At 42.3% G+C, this 17,276-nt stretch overlaps 1 protein-coding gene across 3 annotated transcripts in view; it reads left to right on the top strand.

The window, feature by feature from the left end:
* The window catches only part of TBC1D30 (TBC1 domain family member 30), a 301,699-nt gene that overhangs the window by 124,065 nt on the left and 160,358 nt on the right, over window positions 1–17,276 (top strand). For all 3 annotated transcript variants that reach the window (XM_029615714.1, XM_029615713.1, XM_029615715.1), the window contains one exon: window positions 14,815–14,880. In XM_029615714.1, the coding sequence (XP_029471574.1) occupies window positions 14,815–14,880 (66 nt within the window). The remainder of the gene's footprint in view (window positions 1–14,814; window positions 14,881–17,276) is intronic.

Below are 17,276 nucleotides of genomic sequence, written 5' to 3'. Positions count from 1 at the left end.
CCACTGTTACTTCAGGAAAGGAGGAGAAGAGTGGCTGAGGATAGAGGAAGGGTAGAGGAAAGAAGAGGGGGAGAAGCAGAAAAAACTGATCTGGTTGAGAACTCTAGGCTAATTTTTTGTGAATCTTGTCATGGAGTCTGGTCAGAATGAATGGGAGGAGGGAAGTTTGAGAAGGGAATTGAGTGTGGCAAACAGACTTCGTGGGTTGGATGTAAGAGTTTATTAGATGTACATAGTAGTCTTGTTTGACAAGTGCAATAGCAGACTGGAAGGTGCTTAGCATGAATTTGAAATGTATGAAGTCTGCATGGGCATAGGACTTTAGCCAGAGATGTTCTGCAGAGCAAGCACAGGAACATAGATAGCAAATTCTAAGGGTGAGCCAAGGCTTCTTTCCTCCTTCAGCCCCCTCTCTTCCCTTTTCTTATGTCCCCATACTCTCCCTCCCTTCTATTACCCCTTTCCCATCCTTTCACTCTCTCTTGCTCTCTCCTACCTTTCACCCCTACCCATAGCTGGCAGGACCTAAAAACCCATCAGATTTGCAGCTTTCTCTGCCATCACACAGCTTCCTCTTCGACTGGTGGGACCTGGGAACTCCAGCAGCCTTGCTATCTTATCTGCTGTTGCCCATAAGCAAAAAAAAAAAAAAAAAGTAAAACTTACTGAGTTGCATCTGGCCATGGCAAAGAGTTTTGGCGAGCTTGAAAGATTTTCGCTATGCATTTGATGTGGACTATAGTTTGGAAACACCTATTCTATGCCATGCAATCCAGCATAAGTTTCAAGCTGATGTGATCTTGTGCCGTTGTTCCATGCTACCTCCAAGACTGTGTGATGCAGATGACTGGACAGACACCTTTATTTGTATATAGGAGATGAATATGATACTATTATTTAGGACAATGCAGAGAGCATGCTCAAGATGCTCCCCCCCCCCACCCCCTGGTAAGAGGAAGGAGAAGAAAGAGTTGCTGGTGCTGCATCAGTGGACTGCTCGCCCACCAACACCAACCTGAACAGTGCGGCGGAAATGGACGCACCGCCTGTCTGGCTGCTCATGGGCCACATCCATGGCACGGGGGTCAGTGCAGGGAACACGAAGACTCCTTCCCCCTCCCCCCCCCCCCCCCCCCAATGAGAGGACAGTTATTCGCTGGCACTGTCGGCGGGATCACCGACTACCTGCCCATTACCACATACCTGATCAGTGCGGTGGTCCTGCCACAGGCGCTTGTGTCACAGGGCGAACACCAAGGGCATGTACATGAAGGAACACAACCAAGGAGGTTGCCCATTTGTGCAGCCCTTCATGCAGACCTGAATTGCTCTCTAACATTGCACCCTGGACGTAATCATGATGACAATGAATCAAATTTGCTCCATTGAGACAATTCTAGGATTGGGTTTAAATGGAGATCTAAGGAGTATGCCAAGAAAGAAGCAAAGAAGGATCAAAAACCTGGTCTTCCCAATGATAAGTACTAACCCTTCCTAAATATTTACTCCACTCCTATTAAATGTTCAGTCTCTGTCAAAAAAACAAAATCTCTTTGATTTACACCCCACTATATTTTGCATCTTGGAAACCTGGCTGACTGATGAAGATAATATACTCTTAAACCAAATTTCCCACCCTAACTATGAGGCACTTCATTTTCTTAGACTCAAATGAAAAGGTGGGGTTTTATTAATAATTTGTAAAAAAAAAAAAAAACCAACAACCCCCCCCCCCCAAACCTAAGCTAGTACCTTACAAAGTAGAGATTAACCTTCCCTATGAAGTAGCAATTCTAAAATCTTCGCATTTTAAATATAGGGCTGATCTATTGTCCCCAGGTCTACTTCAAAAAGACTGCTCACCACTGATGGAAACACATTAGCAAATAGTTCAATCACCAGATTCCACCTTAATTGAGGGAGACTTTAACCTCCATGTAGATAAAACACCAAGAACTGCGGCTTGTGAAATGTTTTTAGAAACAATGGAAACATTGGGATGTTCCCAATTTGTTTCCAAAGCTACTTATAAAATGGCACATACTCTAGACCTAATATTTTCTAATACCAGAACCTTTCTAATCAAAACCTCACACAACAGATTGCACCTGGTCTGATCACCAATTAATAAAGGCAGAAATAACGTTCCGCAGCTCAACACACTATAATCATACTTTACCTTCAGGAAAAAGGTAGACATGGAGGTTCTTGAAGAATCAATAGAAAATAAGCTCTTTGAACTAAATCAATCCAGTGTCTCCTCAGCATTTCATTCCTGGGATCAGATAATGGCATAGCTGAAAACCTCAGTCCGGTGCAGACAAAAACCATTAAAGAGGAATACCTCTAAACAAATGAAGCCTTGGTACAATGATGATTTAAGATGCACTAAACAGAATCTAAGAAAATTAGAGAAACAATGGCAGAAATGCCCATCTTCTGAATCTCTCCTCACTAAATATTGCGCCCTAACCAATAAATAAAAACAAAAATTACTATGCTAAACAGATTCTCGGGGTAATTTTTAATTCTAAGTTGCTCTTTAATTAGATGTTTAACACCATCAAAGACTGGTCATCTTCCATCTCGAGAAACTATTACTTCTCAAAGGTCACTTGCAATGAATATGCCTCATCCTTTTTAGATAAAATCAATAGGTTAAAAATTCAATTTGCTATCTGTTCTCCGAGAGCACCTAAAGATTCACTTGGACTGGTTAAGTGGTCCACATTCGATAAAGTAATGAATATCGAAATCAATCAAATCATTGCTAAAATTAAGCCTGCTACTCACCAACATGACCCAATTCCAGCAAGTTCCTTGAAACAAGTACATCATGTTATCACCCCGACATTAACAACCTTAATTAATCACTCTCTATCAGAAGGAATTGTACCACATGGATTAAAGCAAGCTATGATAAAGCCGATCCCTAAAAATAAAAATGGCAGAATTGACAATTGGGGACAACTATTGTCAAATATCCAATCTGCCTTTTCTATCAAAAGTACTTGAAAAAGCAGTATTAACCCAACTGGTAAATCATTTGGAAGACCAAGATATTCTCTTCCCAAATCAATTTGGATTTAGGAAACAATGCTCAACTGAGATACTACTCCTCTCTTTATTGGACTCAGTTTTACAAGGATTTGATGTGGATGAATCTTATTTTCTTGTGATAATCGACTTAACAGCCACCTTTGACACTGTGGACCATACTCTACTGTGCCATCAGCTATGCAATATTGGGATCGAAGGTAGTGTTCTCAAATGGTTTTCTTCCTTCCTATCTAATAGAACATTCCAAGTTAAACTGGGCAATCACATATCTGATACTTAGCAGATTGATACAGGAGTCCCTCAAGGCTCTGCATGCTTAGCAACTCTATTCAATATCTATATGCTCCCACTGTGCAAATTACTGGTGTATTTAGGAATTATATTCTTCCTGTATGCTGATGACATACAGACTTACATTCCATTCTCAAACATTTGAAAACACACTATTGACACAATACAGCAGGAATTATCAAATCGTAAACTAATATTAAACCCCAAAAAGACTGAAATCATTTATTTATTTATTTATTTATTTATTTATTTAGAAACTTTTATATACCGATATTAGTGGGGACATCATATCGGTTCACATATTAACAAAAGGTTTAGAAGTACATTTCAACAAGGTAGGCGAACTGGGCAGGGGGTTAACCTAGGGCAGTAGGGAAAATAGATTAAACAACAAGAAATCAACAAGAGGTCATAACAAGAAGACAACAATGTACAATGTGATTAAATTCCTTAATATAAGGAAAAGGGCGGTCACCTAGGGGGTATGAGCAATAGAGGGAAGGGAGGATCTATTCTGTGTAGGCTTGGTTGAACAGGAATGTGTTTAGTTTCTTTTTTAATTTAATGGCGCAGGGTTCAAGGCGCAAGTGGACGGGTAGGGAGTTCCAGAGGGTGGGGCCGGCAATGGATATGGAGCGGTCACGGGTGGAGGAGAGATGAGCTGCCTTCAAGGATGGTACATGTAGGTTACCTTTGTTGGCAGATCTGGTAGCTCGGGAGGACAGGGGCGCAGTGAAAGGGAGGTCAAGCCAGTTGGACTTGTGAGTGTAGATAGATTTGTGTACTATGGTCAGGGTCTTGTAGTGTATACGGAAAAGGATGGGAAGCCAATGTAGATCCTTGAGGACAGGGGTAATGTGTTCGTGTATGCGTGTGTTGGTAATGAGCCTTGCAGTGGCATTTTGCAAAAGCTGAAGGGGTTTTATTGAGGATAAGGGGAGCCCTAGGAGGAGGGCATTACAATAGTCCAGTTTGGAGGTAAGGGTGGCTTGGATCACTGTACGGAGATCTTGGGTGTACAGCAGGGGTCGGAGTTTCTTAAGAACGTTGAGTTTGAAGAAGCCTGCTTTGAGGATAGATTTGATTTGTGGTTTCATGCTAAGGTTGGGATCAAGGAGAACTCCGAGGTCCCTAACAGCTGGTTGACCTGAGAGGAGGTTAAGTTTAGGGTCATTAGGTATGAGGTCAGGCGGTTGTGAGGAGATGTGGAGGAGTTCCGTTTTGTTTGCGATGAGGGCAAGCTGAAGGTTGGTGAGGAGGGAGTTGATGGCTGCAAGGCAATTTTCCCAGTGCTCTAGGGCGTCAGATATAGAGCTGTGAATGGGAATGATGATCTGAACATCATCAGCATAGAGATAGAATTTGAGTTTAAGGTCAGTGAGGAGCTGGCAGAGGGGGGTGAGATAAATATTGAAGAGGGTTGAGGAAAGAGATGAGCCTTGCGGGACTCCTTGTTGTAAAGGGTGTGAAGCAGAGAGGTTGTTTCCAATTTTGACAGAGAACTTTCTGTTTGAAAGATAGGATTTGAACCAGGCGAGAGCTATTCCTGAGATGCCGATGCTTTCTAGCCGTGTCAGGAGGTGGTGGTGGCTGATGGTATCAAAAGCCGCCGAAATGTCAAGGAGGGCAAGGAGGTAGCTGTGGCCTTGGCCCAAACCTCTGAGGAGGTAGTCGGCTAGGGAGAGGAGTAGGGATTCGGTATTAAAACTTCGATAGCTAAACTATTGATCCTAGACCTGGGTAACTTTCAAATTATTCTAAACCAAGTACGGGATCACCAGCTAGATGATAACCTTACTATGAAAAAGCACATCAATAAATTAATCAAGACACAGGATATGCCAAGTTGCGTATATTACATTGGTTGAAACCTTTTTTAACTCTCGAAGACTTCCGAACTGTATTGCAAACTCTAATTTTCTCAGACCGAGACTACTGTAACTCCTTATTGCTCGGTCTTCCGACATATCTTCTAAAACCATTACAAGTACTACAAAATGCCACTGCAAGACTTTTGTTAGGAACTAGGAAATTCGATCACATTATACCCTTGTTGATCTCACTGTACTGGCTACCAGTACAATCCTGAATCTTTTTTAAAGTATTAACTTTAATATTCAAAATCCTTCACTTGACTAACACTGGTATGATAGGCATATTATTACAACCATACACATTGCAGCGAACACGAAGATCTCAAAATAAAGGACTACTGACTGTCCCCACAATAAGGAGCACATCCTGATGAATGTAAGAGATTGTGTATTTTCCATAGCAGGTCCAAAGCTTCGGAATTCCCTACCTGAGATGCTGTGTTTGATACCAGACAGAAAGAGATTTAAATGTGAACTAAAAACATGGCTATTCAAAAATGCTTATAGCCTAACTTAGAAACATCAGAATGGAGAGAACTACAATAACAGGAAGGACAGGAGATGCTAATTGAAGCATGAGGAATAAACTTAACGAGAGAGAATGCAAGAATCAATATAACACACCGATTTAAAATGCAAAAGTTTGGATCACGTGATGCTGGCTGAGTGATCGGACGTGCTCCTGATCGCTCTGAGGACCCCCTTCTGCCAAACAGCAACAAACTCACGGTTAACCCTGGTGATTTTGCCTGCCAATCTATCTACATGGGAGAGCACTTAACAGGGAACCGATCTCACCCAATTTCGCACTTCAAATCTTTCAAATGGCATCAAAGGCTGGCAAAAAGGACAAGGAGAAAGCTAAGGGGCCTGACCCTAAAATAGCCAACATCCCAGAGACTCCCCCGGCATCTGAAGGCCCCAATGCGGCCGGACCTGATATTGCGGCAACGGTCATTGCCGCATTAGAAGACAGATTCTCTCAGCTTACCGGGGTAAGTGCTCAACTCTCCGCGATCCAAGGGCAAATGCTCGCAGCGAAACAAAGAATCTCGGCCATTGAGGACAAAATGGCGACCGATGATGGCACAGTGCAGACCTTGCAAACCTCATATGCTGATATGCAGCAAAAGATTGATGAACTGGAAAATCAATCGCGCCGCAATAATTTGCGCGCTATAGGCATACCCGAAGCGGTTCCTGACTCTGAACTCTGCACCCAACTGGAAAGTTGGCTGCTGCAGTCACTTCAACTTAATTCCCATCATGGTGCCCTACATATTGAACGTGCACATAGGCTGGGCCCGTACCCGACCAGGTCCCAACCACACAAGTGACCAAGAGTGGTGATATTTAAAGTCCTCAATTTTGCGCACAAGATTCAAATCCTCCGGGCATACAGGCAAATGAAGGAGCTAACCTTTGATGGAAGCAAGGTACTGCTTTTTCAAGATTATTCTGCCACAGTAACCTCTTAGAGGAAAGCTTTTGTTTCACCGTGTTCCAGTTGGCCAATTTAAAAATAAGGTCTACCTTGCTTTTCCCTGCTAAACTCAGGGTTGTACATGATGGAACAGTCAAAATGTTCACTACTGCGGAGGCTGTAACAGCCTTTATTCAAGGACTAAAGGCAGGATGAACAACCTATGAGGCCTCAGGTTTCAACTCTCTCTACATATCCCTCTGCAGCCCATTGACTTTCAGGTTATTTAAGTGGACGCATTGGTTATTTCTCTCTTTTTATGTGGTCTTTTGTTGGTCTCAGTTACTACTTCTTTTTTTCATAAGGGAGGGGGGTCCTCCCAGCTCTAGCGATCCTGCTATGATTTGAAGCGATTATGGAGGACATTGGGAGACAGATGTGGGATCTCTCATGGGGAATGCTATTGGGATGTTTCATGGGGTTGCACTGAGGAAGGTTAAAAATGGGATTTATTTCATTTTGAGGAGGTTCTTAGCAACCCAGAAAAGAGATGATCACCATATCACATCATCTCAGGGTGGGGGTCTATGCTGGGGATTCCCACACTTCTCAAGTATATCAGCTCGGGTTCTTATACTTCTTTTAACCACACCTTTAGATGGTAAACACACGTTGTTGTACCTGGAATGTATGTGGCATAGGTTCTGTCACTAAAAGATATAGAATTTTGCAAGCCCTTGGGCATCGAAGGGTCCAAACTGCGCTTCTGCAAGAAACCAGACTCAATGCTTTAGAGCATGAAAAACTAAAAAAATAATGGGTTGGGAAGGTCTTTTATGCATCTTCGGGCTCAAAGAAAGCAGGGGTAGCTATTTTACTACATAAAATGCTCCCTTATACATTAACGCGTTCTGTAGTTGACCCTGAGGGGCGATATATTTTTTTAGAGATCCAACTCTATGGGAAAATTATCCTTTTGGGGAATGTATATGCTCCTAACACATACTCTCAAGTATTTTACAATCAGATATTTAATATTCTTCACATTAATTCTCACTTTCCCCTTTTTGTCGGGGGAGATTTCAGTACAGTTTTAGATTCTGCAGTAGATAGTCAGCCGCCCAGACCAATGTCTCGATTGGATTCCACGAGGAGCTTGCCATTTCTCTGCCATCAATTGGGTTTAGTAGACACCTGGTGGGCCCTCCATCCGTTAGATGCGAATTACTCACATATATCTCGTGCCCATGGGTCTCAATCACGGTTGGACTACCTTTTGGTCAGTCAAAAGTGCTTCTCCCAGATTTCCAGCGTGGCGATAGGGCCACTTATTATTTCTGACCATGCCCCCATGTGGGCTGATCTCTCCGGGTTTGCATCCTCAGGAGGCCAAAAGCAATGGAGGTTTCCCGCATACTTATACTATGATGAGGATTTTAAAACCTATATTAGGGATAAGTGGAAGGAATTTGCCCACTTTAATCAACAACATGAGGGGGACCCATTCCTATACTGGGATATGGCCAAAGACGTGTTGAGGGGAGAAATAATAGCTTATATAGCGAAGAAAAATAAAGCCTTGGCGGCTACCATCATACGTTTGGAAAAGCAGTTGCAGAAAGCGCAACAGTTGCTCAACTCCCGGCCCACCAAAGAAAATCGCACCAATTTTTACTCTGTTCAAAATCTATTACATGAACATATTCAACAAAAGACCCCAAAAAGTCTTCTTTATTATAAATACCGACTTTTTCAATTTGGAAATAAGGCGGGAAAACTCATGGCGGGTTTAGTCAAAAATTGGGCTGGAAACTAATGTTAAGGCTTTAAAAAATGACAAAGGCCATCTTAAAACATCCAGCCAAGACATTGGGGAGATATTCACTAAATATTACCAAACCCTTTACATGGCTAATCCATGTGACCGAACAGCTATTCAGGGGTACCTTGCTAATATCAACCTTCCTAAGATATCTGAGAAGGATCTGCAACTAAATGCACCTGTGGGGAAAATTGAGTTGGAGGTGGCAATTTAGTCTGCAGCGCTAGGCAAAGCCCCAGGACCGGATGGCCTGACCAATGAGCTTTTTAAAATTTTGGGGGACCAGATTTGTTGTCCTATTCAAAAGGTCTATGACACCTTATCCTTAGTCGACTGTCCAGTGTGGCAGGCCAACAGAGCCACTGTAGTAGTCTTGCCTAAACCAGGCCTCAATCCGGAACTCCCGGGCTCATACAGGCCTATCTCTCTCACTAATTGCGACCTCAAGCTCTTGGCCAAAATTATGGCTGATTGAATATCTTCCTTTTATACCTAACCTCATTTCTGACCCTCAGGTTGGATTTGTCCAGGGATAGCAAGTGGTTCATAATGTCCGCAGGGTCTTGGCCTCGATAGCCCATTCTCAGTCCAAGCACCTAAATTCGCTCCTTGTAAGCTTTGACGCCGAAAAGGCATTTGATAGGGTCAACTGGGCTTTCTTATTTGAAACTCTATGCTGTTATGGTTTCCAGGGTCCCTTCTTTTCCTTTCTATCTGCTATCTACAATGCAACTAGGGCAAATATTTGGGTCAACGAGGATTTATCACAGGATTTCACCTTATTCAGGGGAACGAGGCAGGGCTGCCCGCTGTCGCCTCTCCGCTTTGTTCGCACTTTAGATCCCCTATTGAGAACACTAGAACATATGGAGGGAGTAACAGAGAGAACAATAGGAACCCACACGTTTAAATCGGCAGCCTTTGCCAACGATCTCTTGCTCCATCTGACAAATCCAACCCATTCTCTCCCGATAGCTCTCCAGATTATAACGGACTATGGCCGTCATGCTGATTTAAAGCTGAACCTCGACAAATCTGAAGCTTTGCCAATTGGATCCAACATACATTCTCCTTGGGGTGGGGAATTTCCTCTGAAATGGGCTCAACAGAAAATAAAATATTTAGGTATATGGCTACCTAACGATATCAAAGACCTGTATGGCGCCAACATCCCTAACCTGCAAGCCAAGACTGAAATCTCACTATTATCCTGGAGAAATCTCCCACTATCGCTTATTGGGTGTATACATTTGTTGAAGATGAGTGCTCCCACGATGGCTGTATGTCTTAGGAGTTCTCCCAATCAGTCTCAACAAGGCCACCCTGTCCACCTTCCAGAAAACTGACACGAAATTTCTTTGGAGAAGCAAAAAACCTAGGTTGGCATTAAAAAAAAAAAAAAAACAAAACAAAAAAAAACCCCTCATGCGGCTGATTATGACAGGGGGATTCTGCCTCCCGGATTTACAAGTTTACAATCATGCTATTAATCTGAGACATATTAGTGACTGGCTCTCCAACTCATCCTTTTTTTATGACACTCACTTTGAAAGCCAACTCCTGGCACCCTTCTCACTTAGATATGGCCTGCATGTACCAAACGCAACGTTGACACCATTTATCAGTTCAGACATTCTACTCCAACCACTCAGGCAAATGTGGCAATGGCTCCTCAAGAAAACCTCCCTGCCCACGGATGTCTCACCGTTTCTCCCATTTCAGGGTAGCAAAGCATTCCCTACAGGTCTGGAGACTTCTCGCTTCCAGGACTTGGAAAGCAATCACATCTCCTGCATCGATCAACTGGTACAGGCCAATGGCACGCTACTGGACTTTTCCACTCTGTGTCAATTTTTTGGATCCCATCCATTGATTTTCTTCAATATGCTCCAAACTTTAAGCTAAAGGCAGAACTGATTTTATGTTGTGGGAGTGTGATATTATATTTATGTTGGCTTTATTAATTTGTTTTAACTTTTACCCTTGAATAATACACCGAGGAATAGCCTTTCACAATTTTATTTCTACTTGCACAGCTAAAATACTTTTATATGTTTTAAAATAATCCCACCTTTTATTGGACTTATTTATTTATTAAAATAATCCCACCTTTTATTGGACTTATTTATTGTATTTTCTCTTTGTGTGTAAGTTGTAAACTGCTGCGAAGGCTAACACCAATGCAACGGTATAGAAAACTAATAAACTATAAACTACAATATCATCAAGCCAGACATTACAAATCCTAAGTGGAACTTTCTGCATGATTGGTTCGATCTCGATCGTCCCAAAAAACATTCCATTTTGTTTTACTACAAATATTTGGAAATTACTCATAAACCGTGGGTTCTGGATGCAATATGTATCAAATGGCAACAAGAACTCACACAGGACGTTACCCCGGAGAGGTTCAAAGCCACTGTGGTATTAACCCCTCGAGTGACCACTAACATTCTACTACGGGAAACCCGCTACAAAATATTCTATCGGATGTACATTTCATAACATCAAGCGTTCCGGGTGGGATTCACAGATATGGAGGACTCTATTAAATGTCATTCTCCTGGACCACACCTTGGCCACTCTGTGGACTGCCCAGTACTACAGCCTTTTTGGAAGAAGGTCTTTCGTTTTACCAACGAGGTCCTGGGCCACAAGATTCCCTATTCCCCTTTAGTGACACTCTTTGGCATATTTCCATTTATATACTCGGGGAAACCTACACACACTATGGATTACAAAATTATTTTTACTGGCCAGCAAAGCTATACTCTAAGAATGGAGAGGCTCAACTGGTCCCTCCATGGCAGGGTGGCATGCCTCTATCCATCTTCTCACAATGGAAACTTTATCCACCAGGCATTTGTCCCCTAATATTAGACGATGTCCTACATTCTAACTTCACCTCAGGACTCTAAGAATCAATTTCTCAATAGATTAGATAAATGACTGTCTGGGGGTGATCATCTCATCTTCATTTTCTGGATTACAAGTCTCATTTTCCAGTCTCTAATTTCAAGATTTCGTTTGAACCCCGTTTATGCATTTCTTTTGCCTTCCCCCCCCCCCCCTTTAGCACTGAGGGGGGCATGGGGGGGGGGGGGGTGAGCATGCAGCTGTTATTATGTTGGCCTTGTAATGATATGGTATGTAACAGACACAATTATGTATCATATCTGAATCTTTTGTTACCCTTGGAAATTTGAATAAAAATGATTTGCCATAAAATGCAAAAAAATTATATTTATTTTATTAATCCTTGCCTATGTCCCAGATCCCTGGTCAAATATATTGAAACATTTCATTTGATAGACATTAGTGCCTATTATGAATATTACCACTGGAATCCATCCTTTGTAAACCGTTGTGATCTGTACATAGAACAACAGTATATAAAATGTCTAAAGTAAATATTTTATGTTTGGTTTTTAATATTAGCTGCCACAGTCTTAGGAGTGTGCAGTTGATGAATAATTTTAAATAAATAAACCTTAAAACCCCTATAGTCTGCACAGTTTACTTTCTGGCTTTCCCTTCACTTCTTAACAGCTGAGGACCCTCTTTGATTTATCCCATGCTTTCCTGTGTTCCATTACTATTTTGATACATTCTCCACTGAAAGACCATTTCATACATCCATCACTCATTTTATACAAATATTTTTTATGTTACTCCTGAGTCTACACTCTGAACATCATATGATGACCTCTTGTTCTAGAACTTTCTTCCCTCTGAAAATTATTTCTCAAGCAGTGTTTATACCTTTAAGTTACTTTAATATCTCTATCATATTCTTCTCTTTTCCCTCTTCTAGGGCATACATATTTAGATCCTTAAGACTCAATGCATAGGAGTTTTGGTCTGGACACTGCACTATTTTTAGTTTTCCATTTTTTTGAACTGCTAATGTGTGTCTATCCTTTTGGAAGTGCCATAGGATAGAATGAACAGTTAAAAAACAATGTTTCTAATAAGAGCATGGATACTTGATTACATAGTGCAGGGATAGTCAACTCCCGTCCTTGAGAGCCACCAGGATTTCAGGATATCCACAGTGAATATGCAGAGATAGATTTGCATGCACTGCCTCTATTGTATGCAAATTTATATCATGCATATTCATTGTAGATATTCTGACAACCTGGCCTGTTTGTGGCTCTTGGGGACTGGAGTTGCCACTCCTGACATAGCCTGATGCACAAAATTATACTAATGCTTCATTGTCTTCATTTTGCAGTGTTTATGTAATTTTGTTTGCAAATTTCACCAATGTCATTGATACAATACAGTATGTTTGATTTTACTTTAATCTTGGTCTTAGAAGTTTTATATTTAAAATTCATTAATGTCAATGTGAGCTGCTTAGAATAACTTGTTACATAGGTGGAATGCAAATTTTTTAAATAAAATGTAAACAGTCACCACTGGGATGTGCCAGAGATTAAATGCAATCAATGTACTAGTTTTATTTTGGTATGGTAATATATTTGGTGGGGGGAAGAATACTAAATGCTAGTAATATGTATCTTTCCATCTAAGACAGTTTATGATCTACATACAAATTTACAGGCCGTTTTCGACGCGCTATTACCCCTTACTGAATAAGGGGTAAAGCTAGCGCATCGAAAACGCGCGTCCAACCTCCCCCCCCCCCCCCCCAAACCTAATAGCGCCTGCAACATGCAAATGCATGTTGATGGCTCTATTGGCTATTCCTGCGCGATTTAGAAAACAAAATGTTCAGCCAAGCCGCACATTTTACTTTCAGAAATGAGCGCCTACCCAAAGGTAGGTGTTAATTTCTCCGGGCACCGGTAAAGTGCACAGAAAAGCAGTAAACACTGCTTTTCTGTGCACCTTCTGACTTAATATCATGGCGATATTTAGTCGGAGGTCCTGAAAGTTTAAAAAAAAAAAAAAAGAAATCGGTTCGCAGGTTGAATACCGGATGCTCAATTTTGCTGGTGTCCGGTTTCCAAACCCGTGGCTGTCAGCGGGTTTGAGTACCGACGCCGGCAGAATTGATCGTCAGCTGTCAAACCCGCTGACAGCTGCCGCTCCTGCCAAAAAGAGGCGCTAGGGACGCACTAGTGTCCCTAGCACCTCTTTTTACCACTGGCCCTAATTTAAATATTTTTATTTACTGTATCGTGCGCACAGGACACTGGCCTGGGCGTTCGCCCGCTCTCCCGCAACTTTTACTGTATCGGCCCGTTAGTGTTTATCGCCAGTGATGGTCTGCATACTGTTCACAAGGTGTTCAAGCTGATCAGCTGTACCTTGCTAAATAACTGACCTTATAAAATATTGTATTTGTAAAGTATGACTTAAATGCTTGACTTTATGGTCATATGATGCAGTCCAGCACTTGTAAGATTATTAACGTGTTTGATCACAGATTTCAAATGAGACAATTTAACAAATAAAGACTAAATTAACATTTTTATTTGAGAGAGAGAAGGCATGCTTTTTATGGTCCCATGATATTTGAAGGTGTAGAAATGCATTCTAAGGTGTATCTTAAATGATTATTACATATTTACTGGTTGGTCTTGGAACTCGAGCATTGTTCACGTGTCTTACTATGCAATGAAATCCTTCAGTGCACATTAGCCTTGTTTGTTGTATGTGTAAAATACAAAGCGAGCACATCAAGTTAAACTCTATATATCTGTGTTCTATAACATCCTAAGATTAAGCTGAAAATTGCAAAAGTAGAAACATCAGTTTTTCAGCAATACTAATTCTAAAGTCCTGTTTTAGTGAAATTTGGATTGTTTTTTTTTCTTATTGAAGTATTAATACTTTGCAGCCTTAGTCCTTTTTTTTTTTCTTCAATGTTTTGCTTCTATATAGACTATGGTAGACTTGAGCTGTATTTTTCTTTGTAAACCTGAGTTATAACTGGGTAGTAAAATAATGTAAAACATGAAAGAAACCATATAATGTGAAAACTGATCATTAAAATGTTTCAAAACAGATTCTAAAAGAGTAATCTTTCTTAGAAGTTCAACACACAGGGTTGAATTATCTTAATTTTGAAACATTTAAGCAGTTGTGCCAATCGTCTTTGCTTCAGTCTTGGATATTGTTAACATTTACTTAACTAAAATTCAATACAGAATCTCCTTTCATGGTATTTAGAACATTGATTCATGTTTCTCTTCACTGCTATGAATGGAAATATCTTCCATGTCTTCTCTCTTCACCTCTTGCTATTAGTCTCTGATGCAGCAATTATTAGATTTCATAAACTGGCATTAACTACATATACGTTTATGCATTTATTATAGTCAGGAAGAAGAGATTAATAACATTCTTCATTGGTTAATTTTGGTTCACAGTGGTATGATGCTCTGAAAGCAGTGGCTAGACTACCAACAGGAATACCAAAAGAATGGAGGAGGAAGGTAAGTATATATGCTTCATGCTGAAAGTGCAATAATATGTATAATTAACTCAACAGATATGCTTGTCTTATGATATTTGAGACTCTTTACCACTGCTAAAACTGGGAGTAGTGGCAGTAAGCAGATATTGAGTAATAAAATAGTGTGCTGTTGCAGCCTTTGTCCTCCCATTTCTCACAGGACAAGCAGGATGGTTGTCCTCATAAATGGGTGACATCGAGGATGGAGCCCAATCACGGAAAACTTCTGTCAAAGTTTCTAGAACTTTGACTGGCCCCTACTGGGCATGCCCAGCACAGCACCAACCCTGCAGCCAGCCTTCTTTTTTCCGCGCAGCAGTAGCCACGCGGTTAAGGAGCTCTTACCACATTCCTGACAGGAAATTCTTCTTGAACTTCTTTGAAGTAAAAATCGCCCCACAGGGGTCCCTCTTCTATCTAATTTAGTCCGCGGTGTTTCGGTAAGTTTTTTGGCCAGTTTTCGCCGACTTCCGTCGAGTTTGGCCTTCGCGGCCTGCTGGCCGTCGACCGTCCCGCAGCTAAATTTTTTGACTAACGGCCATGGCGTCGGGGTTCCGTTGGTGCCCAGACTGTACGCGTACCATGTCTATCACAGACCCACACAGAGTCTGTGTATTATGTTTAGGGAGTGAGCATGATGTTCTGACTTGCACCAAATGTGCCCTTATGACACCAAAAGGTCGCAAAGCCAGAATGGAGAAGATGGGACTCCTGTTCCATGCTCACACTCCGACGCCGTCCATCGCATCGACGTCTTCGGAACCGGCACCGTCGAAGTCCTTCCATCGGCGGCAACCTCCCAGTGACCGGCTGCCATCGGCGTCTCCACGGCCATAGACTCCCATCCCTTCCCCCGAAGATCGTGGGGATTGGAGGGAAAAGCATCGTCATCGACATCGCAAGTCTTGGACCATCGAGGAATCGAAGTCATCGACCTCGGTACCGTCCGAGCCGCCACCGAAGAAATCTCGATCAGAAGTGGCACCGTCCACCTCTGTTTCTGAGACACTGAGGCAACCCTCTCCCCATCGGGGTTTGGGAGCCGCGATTCCACCGGTGACGGTGGTCCCTCCGGCTCAGCCTCAGCCTCCCTCTTCCGCAGAGCCGGGTATTGTTACCCCAGGTCTCCGGGAAGAACTGGACCGGCTGGTCCAGGAGGCCATCGATAAAGCGATGCAATGGTTCCAGACTCCTTCGGCTCCGACTCCACCACAGAGAGTGGAACCAGTCACCGACCCGATTCCAGCAGCGCTGGCACCGCTGCTCGCCCGGATGGAAGCGCTAATTGATCGCCCTTCCGGTAATACCTGGGTCACCGACAGCACCGGTGCGCTCCCCGATGCCAACTTCATCGGGTACGGAAACACCGTATCGAATTCTTCCTTCGGGAGTAGTCCCATCGATGCCGTGTCGTCCATCGCCACAGATACATTCCTCCGGGGCGATACGCACATCGGCTCCATCGATGCCTTCGATGCCTGCACCGATGCCTCCAAAGGTATTCTCGATGCCTCGGATTCCTTCGGGATTTTCGGAGCCTCAGCCGGGACCTTCAGGTATCCAACCCCCTTGTGGTCCTCCAGGTCAACATACTGACCCTTATGACACCTGGGGTGAGGATACTTCCACAGACACCGATGATTTACCTTCACCACCCTCTCCTGCTGAAAGCAGAAAGCGTTCTCCCCCTGAGGACCTCTTTCACAAATTTTGTGAAGGACATGTCGGAGTTGGTCCCTTTTCAGCTTCAATCGGAGCAAGATGACAGGCACCAAATGATGGAATTACTCCAATTTTTGGATGCCCCAAAAGTCATCACTTCCATACCATTTCATCAGGTTTTTCTAGACCTTCTTAAATTGGGAAACTCCTGGATCTGTTGCTCCAGTAAATAAAAAGGCTGACTCTACTTACTTGGTACAGTCAGCACCTGGGTTTCAAAAACCACAGCTAGCCCACCACTCAGTGGTGGTAGAATCCGCTCTAAAGAAAGCTAAAAGAATGAAGCCATACTCATCCATACCTCCTACCAAGGAGAGTAACAGGTTAAAGCACATTATGCTCTAACCTAAATTCCTTTTGTATTATGTTATAATTCCTCCTGCCTTTCTTTCTTCCAGCTTTAAGCTTCCCTAGTTTTTACTCCTTGTTAAATGTAACTTTGCCTTTTCTTAATTACTATTTTATTTATTGCTTCAGTTATACCCTTGTTCTATGTAAACCGATCCGATATGGTTATTACTATGAAGGTTGGTATAAAAAAGTGTTAAATAAATAAAATAAATAAATAGATAGTTTAGGCAGAAAAGTATACGAAGGAGCTATGCTCATTTCCAGGATAGCTTCTTATCAGCTATATATGACCCAATACAACAG

Source organism: Rhinatrema bivittatum, chromosome 9, assembly GCF_901001135.1.
Source record: "Rhinatrema bivittatum chromosome 9, aRhiBiv1.1, whole genome shotgun sequence".
In the NCBI taxonomy this organism is placed as follows: domain Eukaryota; kingdom Metazoa; phylum Chordata; class Amphibia; order Gymnophiona; family Rhinatrematidae; genus Rhinatrema; species Rhinatrema bivittatum.
This window is presented reverse-complemented; position numbering and strand designations above follow the sequence as displayed.